The following is a 14,488-nucleotide window of genomic DNA, read 5'->3' as shown; positions in this document are numbered from 1 at the left end:
GAGCTCACACAGACCGCCTCTCCCTCTCTCTCTCTCTCTCTCTCTCTCTCTCTCTCTCTCTCTCTCTCTCTCTCTCTCATAGAACAAAAGACAAAACAGAGAGCTAGATGAAAGGTATGTCGTCTGGTTATGTGTGCAGGACATAAAAATGATCGTATATATAATATATTTTATAATAAAGAGGTCAGAGCTTAACAAAGACTTTAAGGCACAAACTAATAAAGGTAGAAAAAAGAAATAGGCTACTGATCGAATGAAGTGTAGTTAATCCCAGTGTGCTGCTGCTAATGATAAAGTTATAATTAATAGCTTTCATTATTGGACATTTTTAAAAGAATAATAACCATCCTCCTCCTTCATGATCAACATAATCGTTTACTGAATCATTTATCTTAAAGATAAAGAAATCGATTATCGATCCTGATGTTTAAAAAATGTTATTATTTAGAAATGTTGTTATAAATATTATTTCGCTTTATTTAAAACTTGAAATTTCAGGCATAGGGCAACAACGATAAAAGAGTGCCATCTATTGGCTGTTCAACAAGCAATGAACACAAGGTTGCCATGTATTGCCCAATGTTTACATGCACCCTCAGATCCACCAGTATGACTCAAGGACCACTACACTGACACCAAACCAGAAATGCGTTGCTTTGACTCATATTATAGGTAGGCCTACTACATATTATTTAGGCCTAGTGTTATTGTTAATATTAGTAAAATCATTTTAAACGTAAAACAATTGATACACTGTAAAAAGTAGCTAATATGTTATATAGCCTATACCTACTCCATTAAATTTTGGCAACAGATTACAAGAAATATTATTAAAGGGTTAGTTCACCCATAAATAAAAAAAAAATCAGTCATTTATTACTTACCCTCATGCCGTTCCACACCCGTAAAACCTTCGTTAATCTTCGAAACACAAATTAAGATATTTTAGTTGAAATCGATGGCTCAGTGAGGCCTCCATAGGGAGCAATGACATTTCCTCTCTCTTAAGATCCATAAAGGTACTAAAAACATATTTAAATCAGTTCATGTGAGTACAGCGGTTCAATATTAATATTATAAAGCGACGAGAATATTTTTGGAGCACCAAAAAAAGACAAAATAACGACTTATTTAGTGATGGCCGATTTCAAAACACTGCTTCAGGAAGATTCAGAGCACAAATGAATCAGTGTATCGAATCATGATTCAGATCGCGTGTCAAACTGCCAACCATAACGCCTGAAATCACGTGACTTTGGTGCTCCGAACAGCAGATTTGATACACTGATTCAATTGAAAATTTAAACTTTTTAATTTAGAAAACTCTAACTTCTAGCTTACTGCTTTAAAGAAATGAAAAGAGGACTTTTTTTTTATTATTAAGATGTTTATTTACATAGTACAAGTTTGCAAAGACTTAGATGCTGCAAACCTCACAGAGACAGTGACAGAGAAAGAACATAAAGATTATAACATCATATTGTCCTCCACTGCATCCATCCATCTAACATCAAACTCCACCCTTCACAGCTCATGTATATGATATAATTGAGTACCAACATTTGATCAGTCATCAGATATAATTATTTCATTCCATCAATTATTCATAGGGCACATTTGTTCCTGTTAAAAAGATTAGATCCAATCTAAGTGAGTAAATTGAAGCTTTCTTTTATATTCTGACTATGAATGACTGATGTCACAGTGAAGGAAACAAGATTTACAGATCATAGGGCTTGTTGAGTAACATTTCTATGGGGGTTAAAAGGTATTACCCATATCTCAGAAACTAAATGGTCAATGAACGCTTCTTCAATCTCTTTACCTCTAACTTAAAACCCTTTACAATCTTTAGATTTGATTTTACAAAGAAGGCCATGAGAACATACAGATAAGAGACAGACACATGCTGTAATCTTACTGGGATAGTGTAGTTTTGCGTGTGCAGAGACTGATGTTTTGTCTCTCACATATACTGACAGACATCAAGAGGCCATACTGCTGCTGGTGTTACACAAATGTGTCCACAGTATGTGTGCTGAGAATCTCAGAAAAGCACAGGTCTGCTGGTTGGGGAAAAAAGTAAAAAAAAAAAAAAAAAGGATGAATTTTCACATCACCAGAATAGAAAGGTAGCCACAAAGCACCAAAGAGAAAACAGCCATTAGAATTTCTTTAGAAAATTGTCTGTATCAGTGTTACTATTTGTTGTTGCTTTTCCTCAGATGTTAAAGCCTTTATTTCCTAGGAGGACAGGTGAGGTTTTCATACTTCAATGCACATTTGCCTTACATCAGAGTAAGCCAGAGTTTTAATGCAAAGACACGGCACCTGAGCAATAAACACTGATTATACACACAGTATAAAAATGGCCCACATGCAACCTTGTGTCTGTTATGAGAGGTATGGCTTGACAGGGGAACCCTCTGGTCTTCTGAACTCTCATTTCAAGCATTTTGCTATCCATTGCTCTGCAAAATCACAGACTTTTCCAGATAAACACAAATGACAACCATTCTTTTGCTTAATATAGTGGAGCAGAAACCAGCCTGTAGCTTCAAAATGAGGTAAAATGAGACAATCAACTCCTCCAGTTTAAGAAAACACTGCTGCCAAACACATATGAATCTGATCCAAACTTCCGATTCCTTTACACGTGTAACTATATGTGCATGTAGAAGATATATCTGCAATTAAATTAACAAGCAGCAAATGAGGTATCTGAATTATAACTTATCCTGAAGGGCTCTTTCTGAACAATAACACGCATATCTAAGAGTGACAAGACACCTGCTGACCCTGGCGAAACCACAATTTCCTTATTTTTAGACAAAACAAGAAGTCAGTTTATTTTCCCCACACATTCCTAATGCTGTAGGTGGCATGTGCTAACACTATAATCTGATGTATAAGACTCAGGAGCAAAGCTAAGACTGTCTGTTTGACAACACAAACATATCAGAACAGAAAAAAATATGCACAAGAATGATTTGCGTGGCAATGTAACTGTTTATGAAAATCAAAATGACCCTTTTTTGCAGTTTAAATGGATCATTTACCCCAAAATGTAAATTCTGCTACCATTTAGCACACAAAAGAAGATATTTTGAACAATCTCTGAGGGTAATGCATAACAAGTAAATTGAGTTACATAATCAGATTACTTTTTCAAGTAACTAGTTTTACAACAAAGTTACTTTTTCACATTTATTGACTGACAGCTCTACTGTCCCCATGTTGAGAGAAATAAAGTGCAGAGGTGTTTATGTGCGCTGTGTGAACATGATGGTTATTGTAGTTGTAGACTAAATGTGAACATGCATTTACTCATCTCACTTGCATTAAAACATTCAGTATTCCTCAAAATGAATAAAAACAGTGAAATGCAATCTCAGAATTTTAGGCAAACCTGTAATAACCATATTAAGTTACACAAATATACTTTATGTATTTAATCTCACTTTATTAACCAATGTCTTGAGCTGTGCCATCTACTCTACAGGCGTAAATATGCATTTCATTCAGCCTGAGGCTTATTCACTATTTCACTTTTGGTGTGAAAGGGCTTTTATATTTGCCAAAAGTATAACTTTTTTGTTGTTATTAAAAAACAAACAAGCAAGCCCAACCCAGGTGAGAAAAAGTAACGCAAAAGTAATGTATCAACATTACTTTTCATAAAAAGCAACTAAATAATGCAATTAGTTACTTTTTGAGGGAGTAACGTAATATTGTAATGCATTACAGTAACTTTGCCAACACTGGTTTTGTCCATATACTGTAATTGAAGTCAATATGTTCCAATGTTGTTTTAGAAACATTCTTCAGAATATCTTCTTTTTGCAGAAAAAAGTAATTGATACAGATTTAGAACGACGTGAGGGTGAGTAAATGATGACATAATTCTCATTTTGGGTGTGAGCTATTCCTCTAACACAGAACTGACAGGAAGCATATTGAGCAAATACATTATAATCTCAGTAAAATCATCAACTCTAAATCTACAGATCAAGGATGAGTTGTTGACTGGCCACTAAAACATCTAGAACTGAGACAACTGACGGTGTATGAGATGCTTACTGTACGTTGTTAAAAAAGCAGCCAGAATAATTCAGACATTCATCATCTTCATTTCCTACATGATCAGCCCTGAGTTTGGCCTGCTGTACATACAAAAACTGGAATGTTTAAAAGACCATCTTAAAAGGAACCTAGTCTTGCTCTAGCACCAAAGCACTATTCTGTGAAATTATTGAATTAGGAGTCAAAAATCAAAGACAAACAGCTGAACTGTGGCAATGACAAAGACTGACTAGACCTAGAGTTGTCGTTGGCATTATGGGCAGTCCTGTCAATGACCTGAAGAAAGACAGCAAGAGTTTGAGAGTTGTTGATGTTTCTCTTCCAATATAACAGCTTTAACATAAAAGATACTACTTTAAATAAGCATTAAAAAATGCATAAAAAGGAAGCACAACAGATACAGAGCCTGCTCTCAGCAGCAATGCATGATTTTGCATGGAGAACAAAGTTTATTTACAGTTCCAGATGAACCCTAAATGGTGGCAGACACGTGGCCAAAAGACAGAGTATAAGGTACGGCATGAGACCTGTCTGAGAGATGGAGGCTATTTCCTAGTTTGGCTGAAAATGTTCTTCTCAGACTCCCTGTGTAGAAGTTCCTGAGAAAAAGAGATGACTGGCATGTCAACAGGTAGATCTTATGGACACAAACCTTGAGGTCTTGAGTTAAATCGTGTGTTTAGCCTTCTATTGTTTTTATATCCCTTCACCTGAAGGGTATATTGCAAAACTGTTGTGATGATCAAGTTTTTTGTCTCCCATGTCAAAGGACTACACAAGCGAATGACCACATGCTTGCACACAGGCTAATAACCAGAGACGAAAGTTTCAGTAACCGTTACACAAGAATACAGACACAGAGTGAGAAGGGCAGTAGATTCTGCTATTATCCAAAGGCTATGAATCAGACGGCTTAAAAACGCACACAAGTCGCCGCCGCCTTAATTATACTCATAAAATCACACTGAAAAAAAAAAAAAAAAAACAATCCTGTAAAGAAATGAGGTAGAGCTGTTGACTGAGAGAAACTTGGAGCATGAATCAGTGTGATGTGTCTTTACAAGTACACTCAGAGTTGAAATGATACAAAAAGTACATGACTCTTTTTGTATTGTTTTCCTTCACTATTTTTTTCTTCATTTTTGTCATGGTTTTCTACATGTATTTGATGTATATGCAAATGCACCTTGAATTTGAGACTCCTGAGATGCTACGCTCCAGTCAGGGAATGTGTGTTTTTATTCGTATCGTTGTCAGGATGGTGTTTGCGTGCAAGTGTGTGAAGATGTACCTCTGATCTGATCAAGTTAAAGGACCCAAACCTGAAAATTCTGTCATTATTTACTCACCCTCATGTTGTTTCAGACCTGTATGACTTTCTTCCTTCTGCGAACAAAACAAGAAATTTTTAAGACGTTTTTGTCCATGCACAGGTTTGGAACGACACGAGGGTGAGTAAAAATGACCACATTTTCATTGATGGGTGCACAATCCCTTTAAACTCGGATAGACGGTTACGTAATATCCATGTAGAGCTGAAGAAGGTGCTATTTTCCTGTAATAACCATTTTGAAAGCACGGATCTATGTGTTTGTGTGTGGCAACCCTGAGACAGCAGGAGGTGGTATTTTGTGGCAGGGTAATCTTCTCTGACAAAATGGATCTCCACCTACTGGCACTGATCTGGGATCGATCCGTGACATCTGTCCCGTGAATGAGTTTTGTTTCCATATGCTGGGATGATTTCAGGATCCTTCGACTTCACCTCAGAGTAAGAACACTCTGACTTCATGTGTGCATGTAAACATATAAACCACTTCAGCACATTCCATACATGCACACAAAGAGGGATTAAAGTGTGCCACTGATATGCCATAAAATGCATATCCATGGATACTAGTCCTAAAAAAATAATTCTATATGTACATACATATAAAATAATGGAACCAAAAGGTTGCAATAAAACAGCCGTGAGAGGAGGCGAACGTGGCTACGAGAAAACATCAACTCCCCCAGCAAGAAGGTGCCACTCGTTGGTCTCCTCTGTTGTCCTTCTGTCCCAGAACTTGAGGAACACCATTTATTACATTTCTCTTCCTTCCAGCTTAGGGGTACACATAGTTATGCGCCCCTGAGGTAGAATGGACAAGGCCAGAGCTGGCGAAGGATGAGGGGGAAGCGGGGAGACCTGGTGAGGACAGAACCTTTCCTGTGGGGCACAGTCTATGGGCCCCGTTCTCCAGGGTCTCTGCCTTTGACCGAAGGGGTTTGGACGAGTGGAAGCCATTAGTAAGCCCCACTCCTTGGTTTTTGGCACAACCCACTGTCGGCTGGCTAAACCCACTCTCAAGTGGTCCATTGTGATTGGACAGAACTTCAGAGATGTGAGTGCTGGGGGTTGGAGATGGAGATTGAGTCTCGTGGTTGTCCTCGCTGTGAGCACAAGGTGGATGAGGGGTTGATGGAGTTGCCTTGTCTCCAGGAGAAGGGTGCTGGGAAGATGGAGACTCGAGACAGAGCTCCATGTCGCTTTGTGGACCCTGGTCAGCCGTCGTGTTAGACAGCTGTGAATGCACAATGACTTCAGCCTCCACCTGGTTCTTGCTGAGGGAATACAGCCTCTCCACATGCCCGCTCTGCAAAGACAGCACATCACAAGGAAACTAATGTCAAACAAAACTCTTCCAATGTTTTTTTTTTTTAAGTATTCCTAATATGGGTGTACTTTTTTTTTTTTTTTTTTTTTTGTAATGTTGGAGTATTTAAGATTTTAATCAAATAAATTGCATGAGGTACAGTATTTCATATACAGATGTACATATATCAATATTTGCTATGAAAAGCTCCCGAATTTCAAGGACATTATTATTATATTTTACACTTTTCTTGTATCAAAAGTTTGGGGTTGGTAAGATTTTTTATATATTTTTTGAAGGAAGTCAAACCAATAACTTTTCTATTTTATTGTATTTTAAAATGTAATTTATTCATGTGATGGAAAAGATGAAAAAAATTCTAAAACAGATGTCATGCTTAATATTTTTTTGTGGAAACTGATACATTTTCAGGATCCTTTGATGAATAGAAAGTTCAAAAGAACAGCATTTATTTGAAATAGAAATCTTTTGTAACATTATAAAATGCCTTTACTGTCACTTTTGGTCAATTTAATGCATCTTTAATTTCTTTCAAAACAATCTTACTGATTACAAAATATGAATGGTAGTGTATATAAAATTGTATATATATATATATATATATATATATATATATATATATATATATATATATATATATATATATATATATATATATATATATATATATATATATATATATATATATGACATGACATTTTAAATGTAGTTCTGTTTTTTCTAATCTTTTTTTTTTTTTCTTAATTAATTGACTAAATCAATGTGTTAAATTGACAGGTCTAATATAAAAATTGAATTATGGGGTGGAAATTGCACATTGTGTGTATGGAAGGTTAATGAGTTTGTACAGTACAATTCTAAGAAAGTGCTATTTCACAATAAGACAGAATTTTTCTGAAAAACTGACTTTTAGAAATGTCAACAGGGAAATAAAACAGTGGTAATATGAGAAAGAGAGGTGGATAAAGGTGTAAATTCCTGCTGCTCCTATATCTGAGGAGCTTTGAGAAGGACAGTAATTGGAAACAGTATGCAGACTTCAGCTTTCCATTTCAAGTGTCACATACTAATTAGCAGTGTGTCTTCCCTACTGTCTGCTTAATGGTAATTACTACTCTGTATATTTCCTGTCTGCATGAGGCATAATCTATCAGCCCCATCCCCCATGACACATATTCATAAACGCACAAGCAGATGTGAAAGGATAATGTGCATTTCATAAGATAAAGATTCAAAATCTGTTATGCAACTTCTGTATTTCTACTGCCTGTCTTTGACACACACACAAACATACATTGGCATTTATCCATTTCTTTGGCTCACCTTACTGTTTTCTGTCAGTGGTCTCTCCAGAGCTCCATTGATGAGAGCCGAAGAATCCTCGGTTATAGTATCTCTGTATCTAGTGATCCTATTGGCCCAATTCCGACTAACGGATCCGTTCCAGGCTGACTGAGTTTGGAGCAGAAAGAAGAAACTCAAAGACTGAATATACTTGATCAACACCTAATGTTGGTCTTGGAACATTTCTATCAGGGAAACACAGTCCTATGCCAACCGTAAGCCAAACCTAAACATCTAAAAACTATTAGGTGATATGAACCTTCTTCCAAGACCAACAAGGATGTTGCTCCAGGTACATGTCCTTCTTGGGGAAATGGTTCCATAGTACACCATAATATTGTACAGTAGGTGGTGGCACAGTTAACTACAGTATATCTCCATGTTGGCCATGCTCACCTTGGATTCCGAAAGGCCATCATCAGTCCCTCCTACATTGCCCATGAGACTCTGCTCCTCACTGGGTTCTGTGAGGGGTCTGTTAGGGTCTTGAGCAATAGAGGGCATGAGGGTTTCCAGTTCATGGCAGTCACTGCAGTCAGGCGCAGCAGCAGGCACTGGACGGGCACCCTTCCTGTACTGAGGACTCAAAGAACTTGAGTCAAGTCCACCAGAGACATCCCTAACAATGGCAGAGAGAAAGACCATTAAATATCACTTAATGTCTTTATTTATAATGCTAAACTCAATGCAAGTGATGTATACTTCTATGAGACCTCAGCAATGAATGCATGAATGCACATCCTGAGCCATTTCTCTATTCGTGCAGCAAGTGATATCCAAAAGTACATAAAAATTCTTTGAAACAGGTCATAAATATATATAATATATAAACACGTACATATAATGAGAGCTGTTATATAATGCTTTCAAGGTTCCAACTTTTTTATAACCTTTCAAAGTATTCAAAAAAGAGATCTACTCTGTAATACCATAGACTGTAAAATACATCACAATTTTACAGAGTGAATTTAAGGGGGGGAAATGAGTATAAGAGCTGCACGATTAATTGTTAAAAGATTGCGATCTTCTCGATTCAAACACCCACACGATATTGACGATTTGCCTGTATCTATTAAATCTTTGACAAAATTACACCAGAACATTCAAATCTGCGTCGGCTCTGCCGCAAAGACAGAGAGAGCAGTTGTCATGTATGAAACAGCGTCACAGTCTTTTCAGTCTTTTACACAGTATTGTTATTTCTGTCTTACAAATATTATCATAGAAATCTGGGATAAAAGTTTAAAGTTAATGCACTGATGTCCTACAGAAGTAAATCACTTTTTGAAAACGCTTCAAGTAATGATTGTATCGATTACATCGTTACGCCAACAGGTGGCGACAAGTGACTGTTAAAATGTATTTGTCATTGAATCGTTCATTCAAGAGGTTCATTCAAAAAACACGGATTCATCCAGTAATGAAACAAGTGAAGTATTTGTATTGAAGTATTTGAAGTATTTATGAGCGAGTCACTGAATCATTCATTCAAACTGATTTTTTTTTTTTTTTTTTTTTTTTAATACTTCATTCTGATAGACTGCAGCAATTAACATTTGTCAAAAATCTCTAGAAAATTACATGTTTTGTATAGGTGTCTATATTCAGAATCGCGGGAGAATCGTGACTGTCAATTTATCCAGAATCCTGCACCTCAAGTATAGTTCAAACGATTTTGTGCTCAGTACGTTTTATTGAAAACTTATTCAGCAAGGATGCATTTAATTGATTAAAAAGTTACATTAAAAGCAAAAAAAATAAAAATAAATAAATAATGCTTTTCTTTGGAACTTCTGAACTTCTCCAAGAATCCTGAAAAATAGGTAGCCTATCATGGTTTGTACACAAATATTAAGCAGCATGTCAATAAATATTGAGAAATGTTTATTGAGCACCAAATCTGCATACTATGAGTAAACAATATTTTTAGTGACATATTTTTGTTTTAATGAAAAAGTACGGTGAAATTTAAATGTGGTAAAATTAACATACTGCAGACATACGGTTTTTCAGGATCTGTGACTTTTAAAGATTTATAATATCATCAATAAAATAAGTAAGCAAAAGTGTTTTATAACGCTTATTGTGGAATAATAATAGTATATGTTTATCAAACCAGAAACAGTGTATGCCTGAAAACTGCTCTGAAATTGAAAAATTAAAAAAAGAGGCTTTTTAAAGACATACACAATGTTCCTTATTTTCAGAAATGTAACCTGCCCTTTTTCGCCTACCCTTTTATATACATTTACATGGTGAATATTAAAGAACCAGACATTTTATCTAATGAGCTTGGTCGCAGTTTCACAGCTGGAGGTACCACTCTAAATTCCCCAGCCGCACACAACCTGTCAAATCTCACCCATTAATGTCAGTGTATACTTATGTGAAAAATATACTTTGAAATGTAAAGGTCACACGTGTATAATGGAGACACAGTGCCCTATTCAGACTCTGTTAACCAATAATAACGGCCACAATTCTCAGAAGAAGGTGAAATGAGTTTGCTTCTCTCATTCTCTAAATGCAAAGGCCCAGAAGACTCAATCTGCCTCTGTGGCTGTTCATTAAACCAGCAGAGCTCTAATAGAGCAAGAGCAATCAGCCATGACTCTCTGTCATTCAGCTCTCAATACCCCACATCTGCCACATCTGCTTGAGACACACACATGCTTGCACACATACTGTGTGACTGAGTGTTGTTATTCACCCATGTCACATTCTAGATTAAAGTAACATCTAAAAGGTCCTTGAAACTTTCTGAATTTGAATATAATTTGATGCGGCTTTTCACTGCAACTTGTTTGTCATTAAAAGCCTTTGAGGAAAACAGATTTCTGCCTAAGATGAAATAGTTGAAGCATTATTCTTTGTTTAATGGATAGTTCACCTAAAAAATGAAATAAAGACACTTTGAAGAATGTTGTAGTGTTTTTTATTCCATATAATGAAAGTCAGTGGGACCCCAATGCTGTGATGAACAGCGATAATTTTATAACACTTTATTGTTTATATACTATTATAGTATTCATTATTTTTAAATATTTTTCATGTTAATTTTAGTTCAAGTTCATTAATTATTAGTCATCAACTTTTCAAATTGTTTTTCTAACTACGTCTTTTTTAAGTTCAAGTTTATAGATATATAAGTCAATAGCATGACAATGTTAATGTATTTGGTCTTAGCGGAACAGATCTGCTATGCTGCTGCTGAATTGTTGCTGCTGTAGATTATTGATGTTGTTGTAGATTATTGCTGCTATTGCTGATTATTGCTGCTGCTGCAGAGCAAGTACAGGAACTTGCTACTGCCAATACATACGCCGATACGCTGCTATGAGTAGACATAGTGCTGCTGCACAAATAGCATGTATCAATAACCCACAGCAGATCTATACAGGTGGAGCTGGGGAAGGTGGAGGGTTTTAGAGGAACTCTGAGGTGCTGTAAACTGCTATAGTGAATGTAACCAGCCATTTAAAAGTGAGAGCAACAAGCTCATTGGCTGCAGAAGTAACATGGACCAATCAGTTTTTTTCCATTTTTATTAGTTTTAGTTAAATAAAACACTGTTTGGTCACACAGTTAACCCCTTAAACAGGCAAGACTGGAAAATGATCAGCAAAAAATAATTTCATGTAATTTTTTTATATCATCTGCACTTAAGTAAAACATATCAAAAGGAATTTTTGAAATATTTGATGTAGTTTGGATTTTATGAGTTGTATCTCCTAGTACACATTGCCTGTTTAAGGTATAAAAAAGGGATTATCCACAGTATTGACAATGAATGGTGTTTCAAGGTAAACTGGGCTCGCTGTACTGGTCAAAGCATTATTGCGAATTCCGGGGTGATGAGTGAGGGGTCAGTTGTGGGTGGTGGGAGGGCCAGTAGAAATCTCGTTCCAGGACCGGAGTCCCTAGGGAAGACCCTTATAGGCCCTCCAGGCCTCTGGGCCCACTGTACACAGTCCCCCTTCTCAATCTATGTATTTAGAGTTTAAAAAAAAATGTGCAAATGTTAATATTTACTGATATTATTATGTTTAGTTGACTACATATTTGCAGTTTTAACTAGATATTTTCTTGCAGAGTTTCCCACAGCTTATTTTAATGGTAGAACATTTTATGGTTTATCTGGTACAACCCTCATTTTATGGTTTATGGCACAACCCTGATCAAACACACCAGAGAAATCTTACCAAAGTCTTCACAATGACTTATTAGAAAAAGTATATATTGTATATATTGTGTTAAGATTTAAGGCAAGGGTTGGACACCCCTGTTCTAACATAAAATGAGCTGTGTGAAAAAAATGCAAAAATGTAGTCAACTAAATATAATAATGTCAGAGTAAATATTAACATTTGCACTTTTTTTTTTTTTAACTCAAAATACATAGATTGAAAAGGGGGACTGTGTACAGTGGGCCCAGAGGCCTGGAGGGCCTATAAGGGTCTTCCCTAGGGACCCCAGTCCTTGAACGAGATTTCGACTGGCCATAATACCACCCACAACCCACCTCTCAGTCATCACCCCGGAATTCGCAATGATGTAATGACCAGTACAGGGAGCCCAGTTTACCTTGAAACACCTTTCATTGTCAAAACTGTGGATAATTCGGTAACACTTTAGAATACTGATCCTTCATTAATGAATAACTACACAGGAACAATTGAGTAATGCATTATTAACACTCTAGTAACTACTATTAACTAACAAGTAACTCTGATGAATTAATTAGTAAGTAATAGTGCTCAGTTGTAGGTGATAGTTCACTATTAACTAATCAGTAACTACTGTTTTTTTCATACCTCCCAGAGAACTACTAAGAACTACAGGTTCGTAATTAATGTGAATAATGAATAATGCATAATTAATGCTAGAGTAAAGGCCTTGGTAACCCACTATTAATGAATGAAGTATTACTAAATACTTAAGAAGGAACTACTAATTATTTGGATCAGTATTCTAAAGTGAAAAGCATGATAACTCTCTAGTAACTACTGGAGTCTTTGTAAACTTTTGAGGTTTTTGTAAAGTATTGGTTAGTAATAACTCAAGAGTTACTATATAACTCTAAAGTAACTACTTCTTTTTTGGATCAGTATTCTAAAGTGAAGATCATAGTAACCCACTAGTAATTACTTAAGTGTTACCAAATATATCATAAGGAATTACTGTACAAAAACATACAAAAACATCAAAAGTTTACAATGACTACAGTAGTTACTAGAGAGTTATCATGTTTTTCACTTTAGAATACTGATCCAAATAATTAGTAATTCTTTCTTAAGTATTTAGTAATACTTCAGTCATTACTAGTGGGTTACCAAGGCCTTTACTTTAGAATTAATTATACATTATGCATCATTCATGTTAATTATGAACCTGTATATAGTAGTTCTTAGTAGTTATCTTAGAGGTATGAAAAAACAGTAGTTACTGATTAGTTAATAGTGAACTACCACCTACAACTGAGCACTATTACTTACTAATTCATTAATCAGAGTTTATTGTTAGTTAATAGTAGTTACTAGAGTGTTAATAATGCATTATTCATTTATTCCTGTGTAGTTATTCGTTAATGAAGGATCAGTATTCTAAAGTGTTACCGATAATTCTTTTTTTATACCCTAAACAGGCAATATGTACTAGGAGATACATACTTTTGAAAATGCGGTAAATAACAGCATGAGCAACATATTACTTAATTTTCTTTTTCAACATCTTAAGACAATGTTCACAATTAATATTAGCTGTTGTTTTGCATTTTTTTCTGAAAAAAAAAGTAAGATTAATATATATTTACTTAACTCTGAATGTCCTGCTCTAATGGAGCCCATGAGTTTAGATCAGGCTGACTATTTGATCACAGAAAACTTGAAACAAATAATGTGACCAGCATACTCAAGACAGACCAGGCTATGATAAATGATAAAAGGATTTGATAAAAAAAATCTTTCTTATGCCCCAAACAGCACACTAAAAAGTATGTTTCTCGTGGTAAGCATTGCCTGTTTTAGGGTTAACTAGGCATTGAGAAAGGTCACATGTTACCGAAACATTTGCTACTTATTAAAGCAGTGTTTTTATCTTGCAATTGGAGGATCCCCTTCATTGTTGGAGTGTGCAGGCTTTTTCCCCAATGAGTGTGCGTTTCCCCAATGTTGTTTTGAACACCACTGACTTACATTGTATGGATAAAAGCAGAAAAAAACATTCTTAAAAATATATTTTTGTTCATAGAACAAATAAAGTCAGACAGATTTAGAATGACATGAGAGTGAGTAAATGATATGATTTTTTAATTTTGGGTGAACAATTTATAATCAGCATTATCTATCTAATCTAAACTATATCATCTATCTAAACTGAAAGTGTTGTGAATCTAAGAGTGTTGT

The 14,488-nt window shown here is 35.6% G+C and overlaps 1 protein-coding gene across 1 annotated transcript in view; it reads right to left on the bottom strand.

Moving 5' to 3' along the window:
- Positions 1-1,500: 1,500 nt before the first annotated feature.
- igdcc4 (immunoglobulin superfamily, DCC subclass, member 4) overlaps positions 1,501-14,488 on the bottom strand; it is a 90,574-nt gene continuing 77,586 nt past the window's right edge. Inside the window, exons 18-20 of the mRNA XM_067400796.1 lie at positions 8,481-8,703; positions 8,064-8,192; positions 1,501-6,719 (exon numbers count right to left, since the gene is read on the bottom strand). Coding sequence (XP_067256897.1) covers positions 6,189-6,719; positions 8,064-8,192; positions 8,481-8,703 — 883 coding nt within the window. The 3' untranslated portion in view covers positions 1,501-6,188. The remainder of the gene's footprint in view (positions 6,720-8,063; positions 8,193-8,480; positions 8,704-14,488) is intronic.

This window comes from Chanodichthys erythropterus, chromosome 11, assembly GCF_024489055.1.
Source record: "Chanodichthys erythropterus isolate Z2021 chromosome 11, ASM2448905v1, whole genome shotgun sequence".
NCBI classification, from domain to species: domain Eukaryota; kingdom Metazoa; phylum Chordata; class Actinopteri; order Cypriniformes; family Xenocyprididae; genus Chanodichthys; species Chanodichthys erythropterus.
Note: the sequence above shows the minus strand (reverse complement) of the source record. Positions and strands in the feature narration are given on the sequence as shown.